Source organism: Apteryx rowi, unplaced genomic scaffold (genome assembly GCF_003343035.1).
Source record: "Apteryx rowi isolate R43461 unplaced genomic scaffold, aptRow1 scaffold_374, whole genome shotgun sequence".
In the NCBI taxonomy this organism is placed as follows: Eukaryota; Metazoa; Chordata; class Aves; order Apterygiformes; family Apterygidae; genus Apteryx; species Apteryx rowi.
The window spans coordinates 148,790-170,204 of record NW_020450241.1 but is presented as its reverse complement, the minus strand read 5'-3'; the positions used below and the strand labels follow the sequence as shown (position 1 = coordinate 170,204).

Here is a 21,415-nt window from a genome sequence, read left to right as displayed (position 1 = left end):
AAAATGCATCTTACAGTGGTTGACATGCAGAACTGCTCTTAAAGGCAGCAAAAATTTTATTTTGTAGTGACACTGTGCTTTAAAAGACCTGCAGTAGTCACCAGTTGTCTTTGCCTTTTTTCCTTTTGTTTTATGATGGACATTATCTTCCATTTCAGGAAAGTGTATTTATCAGTGTAGTTGCTATGGTATTTCAGTCTCTCTCAAGTCTCTCTATGGAAATGTTTATGTTTTCGATTCAAAATATAACTCCAGCCTTAGTGATTAGCCTTTGAATTGCCTTCATTAAGAGAAAGCCCAATCCACTTAAGAACCACAAGAATATTGCGCTTTTRGAACTCCCCAAAAGCTTTTCATCCCCCCAAGCAGAGAGAGCTCTGGGATACTAGTATAGCTGTTCATCACAAGATTATCATGCAAAGTTACCATTATCATCAAAATTAATTTACTTGCTACACATATCATGCTGAGTCTCTCAGGAAAACTGTTAATCTGAGTAAAGCTAAGTATGTCCCACTCCTATTACTGGGCTTACAGTTGTCTTAAATTCTCCATTGTTATAATCATGAATTTGTCTTTACATTTTACAACGAAATTCTTATTTCAACCAAGACCTCTAAAAGGAGGCATATGATAAATATTAGTAATGGAAATTTTACCCTTACTCAGTATGAGATGTGAAGAAGGGAAGAGTTATCTGTTCCCGGGGATCCTCTGAAATGCTATGATTGCATAGAAATCTATCCCTATCCCCAGACAGGGATCTTCAAAAATTCTGATGAGCTGCCTCAGAGCTCTAGAATCATAGAGAGTTTAAAATGAAAAAAAAAGGCTCTTCTATTTTGTCCTCATGCTTCTCAGGCAACAACTGCATGCATCTGTTCTTCCCAGTACATCTCCTCCAGTTTTTCTGTGCTGGAAAAGATATTGTTGGTCTCTTGTGCCTTCTCACTTTGAACTGCCACCTAAAATGATAGCCTTCTTCAACTATAATGTGATTAAAACCAAGATCTTCCTTGGGTGTAAGGGGTCTTCAGACAAGCAAGAAGTATCTCAACTCAAAAATAGCAGGCCTGAGAAAGCACACTAGACATAGAGTTGACATTCATTAGAACTTCAGCAACTTGGTCATATTGAATTCACTTCTGACTGCTATACATAATACATAAACTTTTTTCTACAATAAATAAAATGCCTACGTTATCTTTAAAACATAACTCCAAGATTTTCACATAGCAACTTTTTTCCCATTTGAATGCATTGAAAAAAATCATCATTCTGTAAGCATGTCACTTTATAATGTATGAAGGCAATACAAATAAGCAGTTCCACTGAGAAGCATCACATGCCCACCAAGAACAACATAAAACTTAAAAAAGTAAGTGGCATTAATCACAGCAATAAGTCCAGCAAGAAGAAGGAACTTTGTTCTGAAGGAACTCTTTTTATTTTGGGAGTTGCAATTGAAGCCCAAGTGTCAGTAGGTGGCACTGGAGACATAGCTGTGTGACTGAAGTTTCCCTTAGAGAAACAGCCTGGAGACTAAGTTCAAAGAAATATATTTTTTAGTTTTTCCTTTGCGCAAAGTGTGGTAGCTGAAGGTCACTCCCTCTAACTTGTATTATAAACCCCTGTGATACTAGAGCTGTCCTGTCACTTGCTTGAAACCAATGCAATTGCCTGATCTCTTGTCCATAAGTGAAATTCAGGCAAGTTGCAAAAGTAAACTTTTGTTTTGCAATATTTTGATCTATCAAAGTCTGCTGTTTGGGAAATAAAGAGGTTTCATTCTAAAAGAAAAAAATAATAAAATGCCTGATTGGGTGGGCTGAGGAGGAGGAATCATTGCTGCTGAGACTGACTAATATTATTTAACAAAGCCTTGTCACTCAAGTGTCAGAGGGAGAGGTTTAGGGGGGTTGTTTGGGGAAATACCATAACTAGGCCAAAGTCAATTTGGATTTTCTTGGTGATATTCACCAGAGATGTAGAGTGTTTACTTCGTTTCTTTCTTTTTTTTTTCCTCGTTTTCTTTTTTTACAAGCCTTAGCCTGCACTTCATGTAATGTTCAAGTCTTCTGGATCTTTTGAGTCTCTTGCCTAAGCTTGGAGTTTCAGCACCTTCAGGAACTCAGAGGGGATAAGCAGAAGAGACTAAAATACGGGAAGACACCTTAAGGAAGACACCATCTTTCTTAGGGCAGTTACAGAGGCAGCAGTGAATTATCATCAGTTGAAATAGGCTTTCTCAAATCAGTACTTACTATCGATCTGAACTGCTGAAGGCAAAATGCCTTGGGTCAGATTTTTGTGGCAAAATTTACCTAAATCTTTCGTAGCAAAAATAGATATTCTGACTCATTCCATCTTCTCCAGAATAGTATCGGTATTTCTCCCTTTCTCTCTGGCTTGTCATAATAAATAGCTCCCTCTCACACTCACATGTTTTTTTCTGATTTTCCATAGGGTCTCATTCTTAAATTTTAACATACTTGAGACTAGTGTTATATTGATTTTTCTTAAGTTTGTTGCTTTGATTCTTTATAGACATTTAATATACATGTGTAAACCTCATTCCATGTGTATTTCCCAGCTTGGGACAAACTTATGATGCATTTGTTTCTCTTTTTAGTGAGCTATTGAAAATTGAGGAAACTGAGGTACATATGATTTTCATAAAAAAATGTTATAAGATATTCAAGTTTTCCATATTTTCTACAAAAATAATAGTAATAATAATAATAATAATAATAATAATAATCCCAGTCAAAATTCTTAGTAAGACAAGAAAGGAGCAAAAGGCATCTAAGAAACAATAACAGAATATGAGTAAATGAAAGATAAAGGCTAGTATTTTCTTATAGTAACTGATCAAAGCATGACTCACACATAAGAAAAGCAATAGCTTTGCAAAACATTAGTGAAAAAAAAAAAGCAAAAGCAAATAAAAACTAAGTTTGTTGGTGATTGTACAGCTGCCAGACAAGTCCTTAAAGCTAGGTAAGCAGAATTTTCTGTGGTAAATTCACAAAATAAGATTTTGCATCAATTTTTCTCTTGATAACAGAAATAAATGGAAAAAGAGTGAATTTTGAAACTGACATAGGAAATAAATGAAATCTAATTACTGTAAAAATGTGCATGAGTATGAATGACAGCTCAGTGCCACAAAACTGGGATTAAGTTAAGCTCATGTAGTCTCCGTGAACTATCCTATCTATTTCACCCATTCTGGCAAATTAGTGTAACAGATAATAACGACAGCTTGATGTACAGGATTAAGAAATTCCTGTGGTGCTAGCGCTGAAGAACAGCCCCAACTTGCAAAAGAATGAACACAGTATATCATCTGTATGAATAGGAAGCCAAATATCATGCAAAACAATATGCTGCAGAGCACTGAGTGCTGAAAATATTGAGATGATTTTGCCTAATAGGCCAAGATCCACCGCATAAAAAACAAAAAAATCATCCTGTATCAAAAGAAATAAAATATCCAGTGGTCAACTTCATATGCCTTGAGGGTAAATACCCTTCAGCCTTACTTTCTTTTCTGTTACGTGATTTGCCTTAGGACTTTGTTAGTGTGTTCAGACTGCAAATGCCTCCTGTTCCAAATTTTGAGACACAATATAGAACAATTAATTGTTAATCTGGGTAGGAACACATGAATACCTCTGATAGGTATTGTAGAGACTTGATAAGTCCCTATAATGATCTGCAACCTGCCAATGTGAAGAAGAGAAAAAAAAAGTTATTATCTTGGTTTTGACTGGTCAAATATCTCAAATTTGCAGTTCATATCTCTGCTTCAAATATATTGCCCTTTATCACATGAATTGTGAATCCCCTTTTGAATGTTACATTCATTTGAATAAATTAGTGTGCCCATTCAGCTGTGTTGATCACTTTAAGATAAAAGATTAAGTGGTCCTATTCTGCCTCTGTTCTAAGAGTTTCTTTGTGTGGTAATAGGATGGTCTGAATTTAGCATAGGTTAAACACACTCCCTGTGTATTCCAGTGTATTATAAATGAAGTTGGACCGACATGTAAAATCAAGTTTGGAAGAGGGTTTGGAGCTTGGAAGAAGTGTATTTTATTTGTTATATGGTATCCAGTCCTAATACTCATACTCCTCTGATATAAGTAACATTGCATCCAAAAATGAAGAGAATTCTTAATTAGTAAAGTTTTCATTTCTTTAAATTACTTAGACATTTACAGGAAGAGATAGAATAGTTACACCTGTTCAGGTTTTTTGGTTTTAATGGTGCCTTTGTAGGCCTATTCATATATTTGTTTTAAAATGTTATGTTTTTAAATTGTGTTATAATGAAATGCTACTGAGGCTTTTAGTGGGGTTAAACATTAAAATGCAATGGCATTTTTGTTTAGATGGAATGGAGAAATCTCATTGCATAATAGGCTGTGATGCTAACATTTCAGTAGCTGTCATTTCTTCCAAAATGCTAAAAATATATTTTTAATGATCTATAACTTTGCAAAACAAGAAAATATACTTGCATTATCAAAGGAAATTAAAAGTTGAATTTGTCATTATGACAATTTAATTCTACTTTCCTTTGGAATATTTTCATTTGTTTAACATGTGATGCTCCAAAGTTGCCAATATCTCAGGATAGATCCTAGGCAGTGATTTAAGGGTATATAATTTTGTAGATGCGATTACTAAGGGAACTCCTAAAAGCTTTACTTGTTAAATATTTGGTACATTTTTGAAGGATTGCAAACTAGTATAGTCTAGTTTAGTCATCCTTTGAAATAATGACTCTATTGAATATTCCAAGACTACTTCCAGTAAGATGCTTTTACCAAAAGAGAAAAGATTGGGCAGTGAAATGGCATGATTAGTCATATGATTAGCCAGAGGTACCATTTATAGATCGAGTTTATTCATCTATTTGAGAGATTAGGCTATTAAGTTCACTAAACTGGAAAATTAAGAATTGTGTGCCAAATGTTCAGCTAGTTTAAATTAAAATAATTTTGATGATTTTCTTGAATTTATGCTGCATAAAGTAGAACATCTCACATCATGGAGCTCAGTCATCCATGGATGCAGGCAACTGAGGCAGGCAATTTACCTCTAATTTAGAACAGCTGATCATTTTCTTAATCTTGAACACATCACTAATAAAAAATACTGTATTCTTGAACCTCACTATATATTTTCTATATGGTACCTTAAAAGAAACAAAATCCTATTTCCCCTTCTCCATAAATCAGGTGTTTTAAAGGTTATTTGTTGGGTATTGTTTAGAATGTTAAAATGTTAATAATGTTACAAGAAGCAATTGAATATTTGAATACTTTAAAAATAATTTTGTTAGCATTTCTTAGTCTGAATGAGGGCTGCTCAAGCTGTCCTATGTCTTGTTAGGCCTCTGTAAAAATGCTGACCTCTTCAAAAATTACCGTTATGTATCTGCTGCTTTTGGAACTTTGTGGAACTATTCTGCAGGAAGTGCTGTGACTGTAAGGAACTTTATCTAAATTTCAAAAATCCACTTAACAGGCTTGTATTAATGTCTGCCATTTATATAATTTTGACTGCTGTTCAAAATATTCAGCTGTAGAGTGTTAACAAAAAACATGTGAAACCCTGAAAAGAAATACTTCAGAGTATTTTGTTTTCCTGGTCCACAATACTGCTTGGTGAAAGTGCACTGTTTTATACAATAATTTTTGCATCAGTAAAGTCTAACTCAAATTTTCACATGAATTCATTTTTCACTTACTGGAAGTCACTGATAATGTCAATAATAGTTTTCACTGTATGTGTTTTAGATTTTTTTTTTAATCTCAGATTAAACCCTTAAAATCACGGTGAAAGTGTAAAACCACCATAAACGGTGAGAGACTAAGTTCAGTGCCAATCAGAAAAACAAAAGAGAGTCTGTCCATGCTCATTTTTTCTAGCATTCAATAGTTCAGCAGGACCTTGATTCTCCAAAGCACATTTTCTTAAATTTGAGGGTTGTAAGTACTGTATCCGTATGGGATAAGTAATTTTCAGAGCTCTTCTCTTCCTTTTGTGAGCAGAATAGCCCAGAATCTGTACTTATTAGACAGTAAAATAGCATGGTCAAGGTTTTCATTTTGCAAAAAGTAAACAAAATCCAGACTGACATGAATCTGTATTCCAATCAGTAAGGTTTAGGTGCCTTTAAATGAGAGATTTTGACTTTGTCTGAAATGTGGACCATCCGTAACATTTTTCTAAATGTAAAAGATTTGCAAATTAAGGTTTTGTCTGATTTTAATTAGCATCCCACGAAGTTTAATTTTCCTGTCAAACTTCAGAGAAAATGCTCTTGTTTTAGTGTGTTCTAATTATAACTCTCTTTTCAGTAAGTCATTGCTCTGAGGGAGGAAAGAAACCCTTTTCTGAAGAGCTTGCACTTTATTCTTTTTCTTTATCTTTTAGGAGTCGATGAAGTTAACACATATGACCAATAATGTGCAATCTTATGCAGCTGCCTTACTCCTTCAATAATGACAGGGAGGAGAGCTCTGTGTTTAGCTAAATATTAGTTACACTGTGTCCTATGAATATCAGTTTCAAAATAATTTGCTACACCTTTTATATTCTAACACGTGAGCAGTCTAGACGTTTCAGTCCAGAGATACATGGTGAGTAGTAATACTGTCTTTATAAAATACTTACGTCTGTTATTTTGCTGGAGTATCATTTTGAGAGGATTTTTCTTATCTGTAAATCTGAATTTTATTATGCCTTGTCTGGTCTAGCTGAGCCTTTGACCAAGAAAAGGAATTTTCAAGAGTGGGAGTGATCTGGTGACAGATTTTGGGGGGGGAAGACTTTAGATAGTCTAGCTTTTTAGATATTTGCTTTGAACAGACTTTATCTTCAGAAGGTGCTATTCTCATGCTAGCTGAAATTTTTTACCCTTGCAAGATGCCACAAACCAGGGAATAGACAACTTGACACCTAAATTCTTCAGTGCCTATGATTTTAGGCTTAGGTTTAATAAAGCATTTTGCCTGCTCTTGTTTCACAGTTGCACATGCAGTCTCTTCAGCACTGAGCAATTGAAAATAACTCCAAATTTTGGAGAAGGATTTTTTTTCAAGCTTAACTATTACTATTAGCTATTAACTATTACTATTAACTATTAACTATTACCAAGCAATTTTTCTGCTCAGCTCACACAGGGGTAAACTGTTCTTTACCTTCTGTACTGTACTGATACAGACAGTTTAGTCTGTCATTAATTATTGAGAACATAGTTCTGTTTTCTAGATTTCAGCATCCCATTCAAAAGAATTGTTATATTTATTTTCAACAGAGGAGTTAATTCACAGTATAACCTGATATTCAATAGTGAAATGTCAAGGTGAGAAGTACTTAGTCTTTCCAAGTTCCTCTTATTGCTTATGCTTTTGAAATATGTAAAACACCCCTAAATGGAAAATGTGTTTTATTTGGAAGTACCTTATCATGCAAAAGTGGATTCTGATGAGAAGTGATTCTTTATTGCTAATAATGATTTTCCTCTTTCATTAGAATGTTGTTTTTTAACTTTTAGTAAGGATTTTTAAATTCTAAATRTATTTCACAGGTTTGATATGCTTTTGTCAAATGTGTAAACAACATATTTAAAGCTTTTTGGCTAAAAAGTAGTTTGTTTTCTTTTTAAATGATATTTCAATGAAACACTTGTGCTACAATAGTGTTCTTGATTAAAAAACCTATTTGAGTTTAAAACAAAAACAAATTTACTGAGTTGCTATAATAGAGAAATAATATAGAAATGTAGGGAAAATATTTTGTTTCTGTATAGAATAGCACTAACTCAAATTGTTTTTGATTTAGTTGCAATATTTGGAGAAGCTGCTATATAACTGACATTCTAAAACTGAATCTATGAATTCAGCTATTAGACAAAATGTATGTAATCCTACCATAGACAAGCAGCCTTGTTTAGGGAAAAGGTGCTTCCCTCCACCTATCTACCAGTCTAATTAAGACATTAAATCAGAGGCATTAATAACTTGTAATTTAATAACTTCTTGTTAGCACCTTCCTCCCCTCTGCCACCACACATATGCATGCACACACATGCCGCAGCCCTGCAGGAAGGAAAAAGGATGAACAGTTATGAAGTTGGAGCCACACTGACATTTTGCATGGAGTGAGCAGATCCCTGTAATTCAAAGGACATTTCTCTGTGTGTGCCTCAAAATACACTTGCTTTGGTGTGGTCTTGTGGAGGGCTGGTATAAAGCACCTTTTTCCCATCACTCCAGAAATCTGTCGTCTTCTCCTTCTTCTACCTTTCATCTCTGCTAAAGACCTTATTCTCCATCTCAGGCCAGCCATTACACTGACTGATTATGACTAAAATTATCTTGAATCCTACACAGTGAGAAAAAAGAGATCCCATACAATGAGAAAAGAAAGTGGAACCTTTTCAGGTTTCTCTTGACTGTTTTTATAAAAGCATTAATCTGAAATGAAATGTTGGAGCAGCAGCTCTTCATGGGCTGAATCATAAAATATCATCAGTTTATACTGTGGTGAGCCCTAAATTGACATTTTAAGTGCCTAATTTGTTCACAAGAGGTACTTTCTCAAGCTCTCCTTGTTCTGTCTTGTAGAGAAAGTGAGAGACAAAGTAGATTGGAGTGGGGAACCTGAAAATGCATTTTGAACATGTTTATTTCTGTGGCAAAATTTAAGTGCGTTAAGGCAGTTTAAATAAACATGTAAAAAATTTAGAAGGGGATCTCATGTACATAGTTACCATTCTTACTCTGCAATGGTGATGATAACAAATGGTTTCTTCAAATGGCTATGTTTGAAAAACCTGTTTGAGGATTGATGTTCTGAGCCCTTAAGCAGAATCAAGATATATGAATTTGAGGTGTATTTTTGCATTGTTTTGGGATTACACAAAAATGGATTCTATTCTGAAAGCTTGTACCATTAAATTTAGCATGCTGAAGTACCTCATCAGTGTGATTGATAATTAAAAATGATGTGAAAAGGAAAACAGGACAGCACTGAATTGCGTGTCACACTAACCAAATTGAAGTGGATATCACCTGTTTGCAGAGTTGACACAATGGGTGTAATTCGCATTTAAAACACAACTCTGTATATTGAAGTGGAATCATTTTGTTACTTAAGCAATACCAAGATAGATTAATAGAAAAAGCTGTCTTAAATCTCTCATGAAAACTCACAATATTCAGCACTTTGTTTTTCTAGAAATGATAATATGTATGAATGTTTTGATTAAATCCACCATTGAGCACTTGCTGGTCTATTAAAAGCCTAAATTCATTTATTAATTCATCAGATCTGTTTTGATCTAAATTTGGCACTTGTCCACCCTTTAAATTACCAATATCCTGTAGGATCTACCAGCTCAGAGACTATGGAAACTGGTGCCTACTTATTCTAGATTTAACAACAAAAAGCAAAAAAAACCCTTTTTCTATTACTTAATGACTTTTTGCAGTTTTATACTAGGGTTAAAATTTTTCCAACTGGATAAAAGCTTAAATTTTCAAATATTAATTCTAGACTCCTTAGGATTGTTTTGATTATCCAGACTAATAAAATTCATAGTCTGCTACTAAATAACAAAGAAAAAAATTACTATTGTAAAACTGATAATCATTGTTCTACAATTTTATATTAAATATATATGTTTCCAAGTATAAGGTTTTGGGGTTTTTTTTTGCTTTATTTAGGAAAATTTTCAACCTGTAATTTTAGTATGTTATCCAAAACATTAAAGATATGATCATTGAAAATATTACTGTAAGATCAAATAAAGGGAAACTTTTCTAGCAACAAAGCTCAAAAATAAGATTACTAAGAAGTAGTTTAATAATCAGAATAATACAGACCACTTCTCTATATATTATTTGCATTGCCTGAATTATATTAATGTAAATACTGAAGAAATGTAGTTCTTGAATTGAATCTGGGTTTAGATTTAGAAAACTATTTGGGACACAAACCTTCTATCTGTTTTAATGGAGGGCAGTGTGTTTAATCCCATAATCTGAGAATTTTGAAGCAGACCCATCGCTTCATACTGTCTCAATTCTCTTGTCAAACGGGTGTTTAGAAATAGCGTGAAAGTAACTAAGAAGTTTTATTGCCAGATGGTGACGACCTCATCAAGATAAAATAAAAGATGATGAAAAGTCAGCCAAACTATCAACCAGACTGTGTAGCAAAATAAATTAAAACCTATCAGAGTTAGATAAAACCTGGCTAAAATCAAATTACAGATGAGATAAGAAAGATGCCAAGACTAAAAAACAAACAAACAACTCGCCCCCCCAAACCCCACCCAAACATTACAATTGTTCAAAAAACAAAAGAAAATCAGCCAAGAACAAACTGGTCAAGAACTGAGGAGGGTTAGAGAGGAAACTGATCTAAGATGAGAAAGAACAAACTTGGATCTTATGGCGTATCAAAAGCAAATGAAAGGAGACAGAATGGCATTCATCTGAGATGGATTTACAGTTTTCCCACTTGCCAAAGCAGAAAGGAAAATGTGTTTTGCCACTGTAGACTCTATCATATAAAATATCTAAGTGTAAGTGTCTGACGTTTGACTGTTTTTTTCTTTTTTTTTCCAGATATTTCAGAGAGGAATAGCTTATTATGCCTGGTTTAAAATAATAGCTAAATGTTCCTCAGACTGAGGAACAGAAAGCTTTATATTATTGCTGCCAGTCTAAAGGGACCTGTACTTACTGTGCACAGCACTTTTTTAGAAAAAGGAAGAGCTATCAAGTATTCATAACTGCATTATTCGTTTTTTGGAACTGGGAACAGAATAGAATTGGCCAAGTTTCACTCAAGGATTATGTAAGACAGTCTGAATAATGAGGAGGGAGTTAAAGTTGGGAAGGAGCTGCTCTTTGTGTAAAACCATCACTCTAAATTGCAAAGTCGAAAGTTCTGGCTCCCAGCGTATCCATATATTGTAGCTGCTCTGAATTCTGTGGATGTTACCCAAATGTAATTGAAGACATGGTGTAATTCTGAAAACTCTGAAGGGTATTCATACTGTGTATCTTTAGGTGCCTGATTTAGCTGACCAGTTTGTCTAGGTTCTCAATGGTCAGTGAAACAAGTAATTCAGAGCAGGGGTCAACCACAGGTAATTTTGTTCCCAGCTGGAGAAGCCCCTCCATTGCCAATAGTGGAGGATGGTATTCCTAGCTTCCCTAAAAGTAGCTATCATAAAATCACAGAATGGTTGAGGTGGGAAGGGACCTCTGGAGATCATCTAGTCCAACCCCCCTGCTCAAGCACGGTCACCTAGAGCACGTTGCACAGGATCGCGTCCATGCGCGTTTTGAATATCTCCAGAGAAGGAGACTCCACAACCTCTCTGGGCAACCTGTGCCAGTGCTCTGTCACCCTCACAGTGAAAAAGTTTTTCCTCATGTTCAGATGGAACCGTCTGTGTTTCAGTTTGTGCCCGTTGCCTCACGTCCTGTCGCTCGGCACCACTGAAAAGAGTCTGGCCCCATCCTCTTGACACCCTCCCTTCAGATACTTGTACACGTTGATAAGATCTCCTCYCAGCCTTCTCTTCTCCAAGCTAAACAGGCCMAGCTCTCTCAGTCTTTCCTCATAAGAGAGATGCTCCAGTCCCCTAATCATCTTTGTAGCCCTTCGCTGGACTTGCTCCAGTAGTGCCACATCCCTCTTGTACTGGGGAGCCCAGAACTGGACACAGACTCCAGATGTGGCCTCACCAGGGCTGAGTAGAGGGGGAGAATCACCTCCCTCGACCTGCTGGCAACACTCTTCCTAATGCACCCCAGGATACCATTGGCCTTCTTGGCCACAAGGGCACATTGCTGCCTCATGCTTAACTTGGTGTCCACCAGCACTCCCAGGTCCTTCTCCGCAGAGCTGCTTTCCAGCAGGTCAGTCCCCAACCTGTCCTGCTGCATGGGGTTATTCCTCCCTGTGGTACTGACCATTAGATGCTTAAAATTGGTTGGTGTAAATTCCCCCTATGTCATGCTAGTCTTCTCCCAGTCAGAAATATTCCCTTAGCATTAGGTATGCTGAAGGACTAATTTAGACTGAATCTTGGCTTGTGCTGGGCCATATGATGAATGATATAGCTGGAGATACAGGACCACAGGTAAGGCTGGAAAAAGCTACAGGATGTCATCTAGTCCATTCCCTAGGCAGGCTCCTCAGAGATCTCTAACCTGTTCTAAAATCCTCCAGTGATACAATTTTTACTGGTTCTTAGGCAATGTAGCTGCCCTTACCAAAAGCAAAGTTCTTTTCCAAATATCTAATTTAGATGTCCATTGCTGAAGTTTATGACTATGACTGCTTGTTCTACACTCAGAAGAAAGAGAAAATGGTTTGTTACTCACTTCTTTTTTTTTTCTTTTTAATCAACTTTTTACATATCTACAGACTGTTATAAATTATTTCTACTTATTTTTTTCCCTTAATCTTCTATGATTCTTTAAAGTTCCTTTCTTTACTATTATGCAGAGATTTCACTTTCAGACATTCAGATGTCAATTCTAACCTTACATTTGTAGGAAATGTTACTGCAACCTTTTGAAAATGTTTAGGCACAGAAAAATGCACAAATGCATTTTTAATGTAAATCTTTTGATTTTTAGTTTAGCTTTATGATTCTTTGCACCTAACTAGTTATATTTGAACATTCAGGGTTGCTAATGCCATATTCCCTACTTGTGAGAACAACCTTGGGTGCAGTTAAGCAGTCAGAGGTTAAGAAATACAAAAACAAAGTTCCTGGAACAATCTTATTTCAGTCTGTTGCATTTAGATCTTAATGTGGCAGTCACATTCTGCTTTTTTTCCCCTGTTCCTTCTTCACTGAATACATACGATTAATTGCACTTTAGCAATGAATAAGGGTTTGATAGAAAGAAGAGTGCTGATTTTTCTCCCTGCTGATCTTGGAGCAATTGGAACATGTTGTGAACAAGGCAAGGAATGGAAAGAAGAGCCAGTAGGGGCTCCTGCCTGGGGATGAAGAGGCAGACATTTTTTTCATACCTGTGTGAACATGTTATAAATGGTAATGTTGACATCAGATAAAAAGAGCTCAGTTTAGTGAAGGAGGCTTGATAGTGAATTCCTTAAAGATTAAAGATAAATGCTAGAGCAACAATGAGACAAATGGCATTCTAATGAAGAACCTTCATTGAAAAATAGAAAATTGCCTATGGTAAACATAGGGCCAGTACCTTGGGGGCTTTCTCTTGCTGTCTGGAAAACAATCTTTTCTGGTGAAGTGTCATTACTGTCTGATAGTCCTGAAGCAAAGCAAAACCGGTCAGCAGAAATGTAAAAGATAATAAAGAGAAGCAACAGCCAAATTGTTTTGTAAAAATCAAACAGTTCCAGCAAAAAGTCATTTCTTCTGATGTCTTTTCTAAATTAGTAGATGATGGGAATAGTGTGAATGTAACAAATTTAATAGAGCTTTTGATGAATATTTGAGATTTTCATGAAGTCTTGCAAACTGCATATTGTTTTGGTTATGAACACTTGAGCAGAATAAGAACTGGCAGAAGTAAAAGAAGACTCTTAAAATAATCTTTTGGGATTTAGGAAAAGGAAGTACTCCTGATTTTAATGTATTATGCTATATGTGTATATATATATATATATTTTTTTTTTTGTAACCAATGGAGCCTTTAGATGGCATCAGCTGTGGATTGTATGCTAACAAATAGTGGCCTCCTTGAGGATATTGAAAAAGTTCTAAGTCATATATCTTATTCTTTGCTCTTTTCCTATAACTCTTCCTGCAGTGAATCACAGGTCTGCAAAGAGGATTTGCCAGGCGGGATTCCTTCCTCTCCCCCTCAGTGGGGGTTTCAGTGGGTCTCTGTACTGGTTCTCCTTCACACAGATGAATCCCCTTGTGCAGAGTCAAGACTTGATAGTTCAGGTTGGGACCACTTTGAAACAATGGTCCTAAGCATAAAAAAAGAACCAGAGAATATTGACTATTCTGCAAGGGCAGAATATAAACTCTTTGGGCTTGGTTCAGTTGCCTAAATATATGTCTAGAGCCATTTAAGAAGCCTTTGGCTTCAGCTGAGTGCTCCAGAAGATTATAGGTCTCCCATAGGTCCTATGTGATATTTTCTGGCACCATGTGGGTGTCTCAGATACCCTATGGCATCAAAGTAGTTCTAGATGTCAATGTTTAGGCAGCTGAATTGAGCCTTTTTATCTAAAGGTGACATTAATCAAGTTTTTCTGCTGTGGCACTCTCATCAGTCTTCATTTTTCCCCACTCATGGACTGCTTCAGGAGTGCAAGCCAGCTGTGTTGCCTGTTGAACCACATTGCTGAAACTCCTTGATCTTTATTTTTGGTTGTAAGCATGTGAAATACATATTTAGATCCTTTCTCTTGTTTGCAACATCTAGTTAAGAATTGTGACAGTGTTAATCAGTAGTATGATTTGTCTGATGTTTAAGCTTTGTCCTGATAACATTATAAAAAGAATGTTATCATTAACATGACTTAATAGCTACATGACATTTCTTGGTAAAGTGAATTTTATTTATTTAGTATAAACACCATCTTAAAAAGTATTATTGGTGGATAATTGTCCTAATTTTTTACCAGTAAAAGGTGTACACACATCAAGTATGTAATTTTTATACATCAATAAATTGTATCATATAATGTTTATTACTTGGGAGAGGTTAGATGTTGACCCCAACACATATTATTTACTTCAAGAAAAAGTAATTCTTATTATATGTATTTTTTCTTAGTTATCATCATAAAAATAACCACATTGGGAACCTTAGATGGATATTATTTAAGAATACTTTTTGGGTGCATTGAATTAAAAATTTAGAAACAGCATGCTTTAAGCATTCCCTCACCTTCTTTTCTTGTCTAAGATCTGCTCATTGAAAGTAAAAGTGAGGATACATCCTAGACTAAAAGTTTATTGATGGGTAATATGGCACATTCAAGTCAATAGGTATATTTATGAAATATCTGTATCTTTTCTTTTCCTTTGCTTAGGAAACAGTTCTAAAAGTAAATTGTAGTGTTCAAAGAAAAACTTATTGGGACTTGTAGGGTGGGGAGAACCCTCTGGAAAGGTAAGGACAATCACTTCAATCATTTCCATGAAGACAGAAACGGGAGGCGAGAGGTGGTGCAGAATGTGCAGATGTAGATGTTTTTAATTCTTTTACCACCAGCAACAATGGACCAATAAAATTCTTTATAGAAATTCCCACAGACTATTGTAAGAATATTTTAAACTTTTTAAAATCATTTGTGAAGCTGTAGCTTTGCACAAAAAGTAACAAGCTTATATGTGATTGGGTGTTTTTTGTTATTGAGGGGTTTCATTCATTTCTTTATAAGTCGCCAAAATTACTACATTTAACCAGTCATATGCAAGATTATGACACTTTTTTATAGCTGTGATAGCATGACCATGACTTTTAAACTTTTCCAACAGAGAATAATAACACAGAGAAATAAGGGGGCTGCTTTGCCCACTGAAAGCTAGCCAGCACATTCAGGTGTTGTTTTGCAATTATTATTATTTTTTAAATCAACAGACCTAGAATGATTCACCAAACATAGCATACTTGCATTACTTTTAGCAAATTCATTTAAATGTATTGAAGAAGTAATCAGAGTGGTAATTGTACAAAGAAAAACCCATACAGACTATGTATTCAGGGATCATTAATTTAAAATAAATTAATTCTTATCCCAAGAAACTTCCATTCAATTTATATTTTTATATTATACCATTGCCAAGATATTTGCATAAAAAATACATACTTGCAATAGAATAATGCACATAAGGGCACTGGAAAACCATACACATTCCTGCCTGTGTATGTATAATATAATATGGAGAGCTAATAATAAGTGTCTAGGTTAAACTTTTAATAAAAATTAATGAGAAGTTACCATTAACGGTAAGTAATAGGAATGAATCTTATTGTTAAGTTCTAATGTGGGCTGAGAAAAAGGACTGAGGACATCTTACCACAAAAATGAAAGAAGGAAAATTTGAACTGAATAATAGAGATGAAATCCTTCAGGTAAAAGTAGAAAACAAGCAAGAAAAGGCAGCCAAGATGGCTACATGAAGCGGCAAATCTAAAGACTGTCAGGTGATAACAGTTGCAACAACATGTGCTGCTAACCTGTGCTTGTTCTGTTCTGTTCTGCTGTGGTCTGAGTCAGATCACAGAACTGATTCAGCTGGAAATTAACTCAGAGTAAAAAAATGAAGCAGGTAAACTGGGGGATTATCCTCAGCACATATAAATCACTGCAGAAATACTGACATCTGTGGAAATAAAATACTCATTGCTATTTGAGTATATGGCATGTAGCATCTTTTTATTCTGTACAGACATTTTGTCTGCCACTATTTTGTAATGATTTACCCAAAATTTTTCCTTCCCTTTACCGTTCTTTACTTTGCAATTTCCCACCTTTCTGCTGACCTCCACAATAGAGATAGTGTCATTTCAATTGTGACATTTTCAGATGACTGTAGTTGAAAGGTACTAAATAAATCTAAAAAATTTCTCCAGTGCTTTCTCTTTCTTTAGGCTACGTTTTATCTTCGGCTATGCTGATACAAATCCAGAGCAAGTGAAAAGATATGTGGTCAGGTTTTGACAGAGGGAAAAAAGTAGATGAATAGAGCCAATATACAGTAAAGATTTCATTTCAGTAGGTAGATATGTGTCAATGTGAGCCTATGTGAAATACTGAGCAACTGAAAGGAAAAATAAATGATACTGCACAAAACTAAAAATGGTTATACTGGAGCTATAAACAAAAATTTGAGGGGAAAAAATTATGAAGCAAGTAGAGTTTTACAGTGTGGAGTCAAGTGAGACATTTCTTTTAACTTTCTTGTGAAGAAAATAACTGTAGGTCAATGGTTTTTAGATGCTGCTCACCCTTACTATTTTTGGAAAGGTTTTTTTCTACTTTCCCCACTGCCTTTAGGAAAATGTCTGGATTCTCAGAAACGGTGACATACAGGTATGTAAAAAATCATGTAATGCTTCTGGGGGTTTTTTGTTTTTTTTTCCCCATGACCTTGTGATTCAACAGATTAGCAGGTAATGAAGTAGTTATAAAAATGAGCAAATGCCAGAATGTTGCTTAAATAACTTAAATTACTAACAAATAGAAATCATTTAAAGTAGTTCAGAAGTCAACACAGGCATGGAGAAAGTTCGTATTATTTCTATGTTATATCCTGAAAAACCTATGAGCTCAAGCTGGCAGTCAGGATTGCATTGATCAACATATGTTGATTTCTTTTGTGTTGCGTACTAATTTTGCTTGAAGATTTAGTCCGCAATATTTTTAATTTCCTCATATACATAATTCTAAGAACCTCTCAGTTAAAGTTAGTTTTCATTTGTTCATGAAGGCATTTATGCAATTTTGGTTTTATCAGGACTTTTTGAGAAATCTTGATGTCAGACTAGCAAATAGTACATTAACCCATTCTGTCTGATTATATGATTCTTTATGCTCTCGGGATTTTATTAGCTGGTATCAAATACATTGGGAAAATTATAAAAATAAATATATTTGGTCTCTGAGCTTTCTAAAGGAGAAAATAGTTAGACCCAGTAGCATCTCCCCTAGATTTTAGGAGAATGGTATTACCCTGCCTTTCTCTGAGAGATTGCTGGTTACCTTCTGTCAGTGAGCAACTGTCTCACTGCAAAGCAGAAGCCTGAGCTCATCTCTTTTGTCTCTGTGTTCAAGGCAATTGCTTCTTAGAAAGTGGAATTTCTTCAGAATGACTATGTACAAGAGCAAACGCAGAAACCAAAGATGTAAGTAAATCATAAACTTCTTTTAATGTTCTCATAGAGGAGGGAAAATAAATCTCCTATTTCATTGCAAACCATGTTTTACTTTACCCTGCACCGGTTAAATAACACCAGAAAAGCAGAAATAGTATTCCGTCCCAATTATCCCACTGTATTTGTATGTTAAGTGCATGAAAGAGCTTTAAAATGAAAAATTAGCTCACTTGTTACTATGGAAACCCTCAGTAAGTAATTGCTTTATAAAATCAAAAAAAAAAAAGAAATGGAGATCAAATGTAAGTTTAGTTCAAATCAGCATCCTTTATTCAGGGCTTAATGACTGGCTAGTTATATCCTTTGCCTTGAAAGGGTTGACATGCTTTCACTTGGTGGACTTCTTTGTGTGGCTCTCTTTGGGGAGCCACTGGTACCAGAACTTTAATGGCAGTTATTTTCCTTGGCCACAACTTTCTGAAGAATTAATTAGTTTTGCTTAAACCACAGAAATAGAAATTAGAGAGAAGGGGGGGGGAGGGTAGGCTGCATGTGTCTGTTGTGTATTTAAAAGACACTCCATCACTGAATATTCACTGGCTTGTAAAATGCCTGACTTTCCAGTCAAGCACCTGTTTGACTTTTTAAGTTGCTCTGGCATCAGTTGTGGGAATTTCAGTAACAGTATTGTCTCCTCCAGGACATTACGGAATAGTGACGGAGCCAAGTAAAAATGAAGTGCCCTGGGTCAGGTCATGGAGTATGTGTTACTGTAAGGAAATCTAGCAAGAGGCCAAGTTGTAAATGGAGACCATGTTTGAGGCGGGGAAAAAAGATATTCCATAAAGAAAACTGCCCTGTAGGGACTGTGTGCTTTAAGGGCAGAGACAGCAGGAGGGGAAGGAATATCAATTCAAAAGATGATAAATTTGGACCTTATTTGGACAGGAACACTGCTACTGGTCAGAGTTTAAAGGATTTATACGGTTTTATCACTGCCCTCAGTTTCTGGTCCTTAGAACTTAACCTGCACAGGTCTCCTTCAGTCTTTCTCTCCCAAAACAAATGGATGTGCTGCATGTAGAAAGTTTTCAGGACACATCTCTGCTAAAATCTCTGCAACAGAAATCAATCTGCTTCACATTCAAATAAAAATAATTATCATGAATTTTGTTCTTGTAGCTGCAGTGAGAGGTTTTTTTTTTTTTTTTTTTTATACAGGCAGATTGTAACTAATCTAGTTCACTTTAACATCCTAATTACTATCACAGCTATTACATAAACAGGGAGGTCTTTCTATAGCCAGCTGCGTTCTTGCATTCTGTCATATTCAAGTCTGGTTATGGTGTATAATAGTGAAATTTGTGACTGAGTATTTGAGTCATTAGGTTTTTATTTGTCATACGGTTACAGTCATTCATGACAACTTTGCACAAGATGCTTGTAAGAATGCTTTTATGAAGTGAATGAACCTTCTTCCCCTTCCTCCTCCACCCCCACCACCCCAAGGAAAATCTGTGATTTACCAAGAGAAATAAAAATAAGAATGAAGTGTAATTAGAATCAAGTGTGTAATTATGATGGTGACTCTTGCAATGATTTTGTTTAAACAAGTGTCTCTTTCTTAGGATCCTAATAAATAAACTATCTCATTACAACAGTCTCCATTAAATTAAATACCTACACTGTATACATGGATGCCTTATTAATACCTCTTAGTTAATTAGCAAGTGCAAAAGTCTTAGCAGACAAACAAAACAATTTGGTTAATTTTGATGTTTCTTCTATTCATACCACTCAAAAGATGTTTGAGGGATATATTTCATCTAAGCAACTGTTATTCTAAAATACAAGGGATAATGGTAGCAGCTGTGTTGAACAGTAGACTACTACATTTTCTGCCCATTACATTTAACACATGTTGTGTATTAATCTTGAAACTGTTTTTGGTAGCACTTAATAATAATGAAAGATATTTAGTATATATTCTCTACTAGATGCAGGGAAAACCTTCATTTTTTTATCTCCTCTCTATCTCTCAATAAAATGCTTGAACATCTGGCATAAAACAAAACTGAGCTTTGTGGCTTTTTGTTATTCGTTAAATTTCTGCTTCTGAATGTGGTAAATGCTGAACTGTATTGTAAGCAGTGCTTTCCCAACTTTTTTTTTTCTTTAACATATAAAGAAGGGTGTAAAGCCATTTTGTACTTCAAATAATTTGAAAGCACACCAGATCAGAGAGGAAGAGAGAAAAAATAAAGGGATGATGACCTTTTTCTAACATAAAATATAAGTAATAACTATTTGCATTTTCTGCCCCAGATACATAACTAGTGATAGAGGAGAGATGCAAAAAATGGGTCTACTCACCTGTATGTTTGTATGAATTGGCTAAAAGTTCCCTGTGTATTTTCTCAGCTGCAGCACAGTACATAACACTTCTAAGTTCAAAACCAATCTTAACGCTTTGCTTGCACTGCAGCCTTTGATTTTAATTCTTGCCACAGTGGCATTCATATTAAGAATTAGGATAATCTTTGCTGTTGAAATCATTTTATCAAAGTTTGTAATGCATAACTGTTATCCTAATGAAAATTATTTTTAGTTCTGAATTTCACTGTTCTATTCTAAAACCATGCGATACTTACCATATGAATGAATGTCTAAGATTTAGCACAATAGAATGAAGCTATTTACTTAAAGTAGGGGAGTAATTCATGTATTTCATTTATTCCACATATGATTGTAACTAATGAGAATTAAAAACAAATATTGCAGTGTGATGCTTTTGGATCAATGAGTAAGAAATATTAAGTAGTAAGGCTATTTCTATATGGGCATGTGTATGTACTTACACACACACACATACACACACACAGTCTGTATGCATGCATGTGTATGAATACTCAGATTAGTAGCATGCTTTATCCTTATTACAGGACATTATCAAATAATGATAAACTAGATTGTCATTTAATTTCACAGACCTAGGGATTGAGTGTACTGGTGAGAGGAATCCATTGTAACAAATAATGTGATATAAACACTGAAACATTGGCAAACACGTCTGGTACAGCCTTTCTGAAGTAAGAAATTTTAAATCTTAGACTGACCTGCTTTGGGGCGCCAGCTGTTGAGGAGGATGGTCAGTATAAAGCTTCCTGGATCTTGTTGTGCACATGTGGGGCATTTCCACAAAGATTCTGTTGCACTGGAGATTGCACTGTGACAGTCAGTAGCATCCTCTAGAGATGCTAATGTCTCCAAGTCTCCACTCTGGAAGAAGGTAGCATTTTTGACTGAGATCTTCCTTGTAGACTACACTGTTAATCAAGGCTGGTTGCTACCTTATAGGCAATAATGTTAGGATGAATGGACTTACTATAAACACACTTTAAGAAATTAACATTATTTATTTATTCATGGCTAGGATAACATCTTGCCCTCAGGAAAGCTCGCGTGATGGAGGGCTGTGTACAAACAGAATGAAAAGACAATCCTTAATGATATTTCAGTTGAACATAATACATTTGACT

The 21,415-nt window shown here is 35.2% G+C and overlaps 1 protein-coding gene across 1 annotated transcript in view; it reads left to right on the top strand.

Moving 5' to 3' along the window:
* The first annotated feature begins 17,804 nt into the window (after nucleotides 1-17,804).
* The window catches only part of RALYL (RALY RNA binding protein like), a 111,177-nt gene continuing 107,566 nt past the window's right edge, over nucleotides 17,805-21,415 (top strand). The window contains exon 1 of the mRNA XM_026073701.1: nucleotides 17,805-17,906. Coding sequence (XP_025929486.1) covers nucleotides 17,870-17,906 — 37 coding nt within the window. The 5' untranslated portion in view covers nucleotides 17,805-17,869. The remainder of the gene's footprint in view (nucleotides 17,907-21,415) is intronic.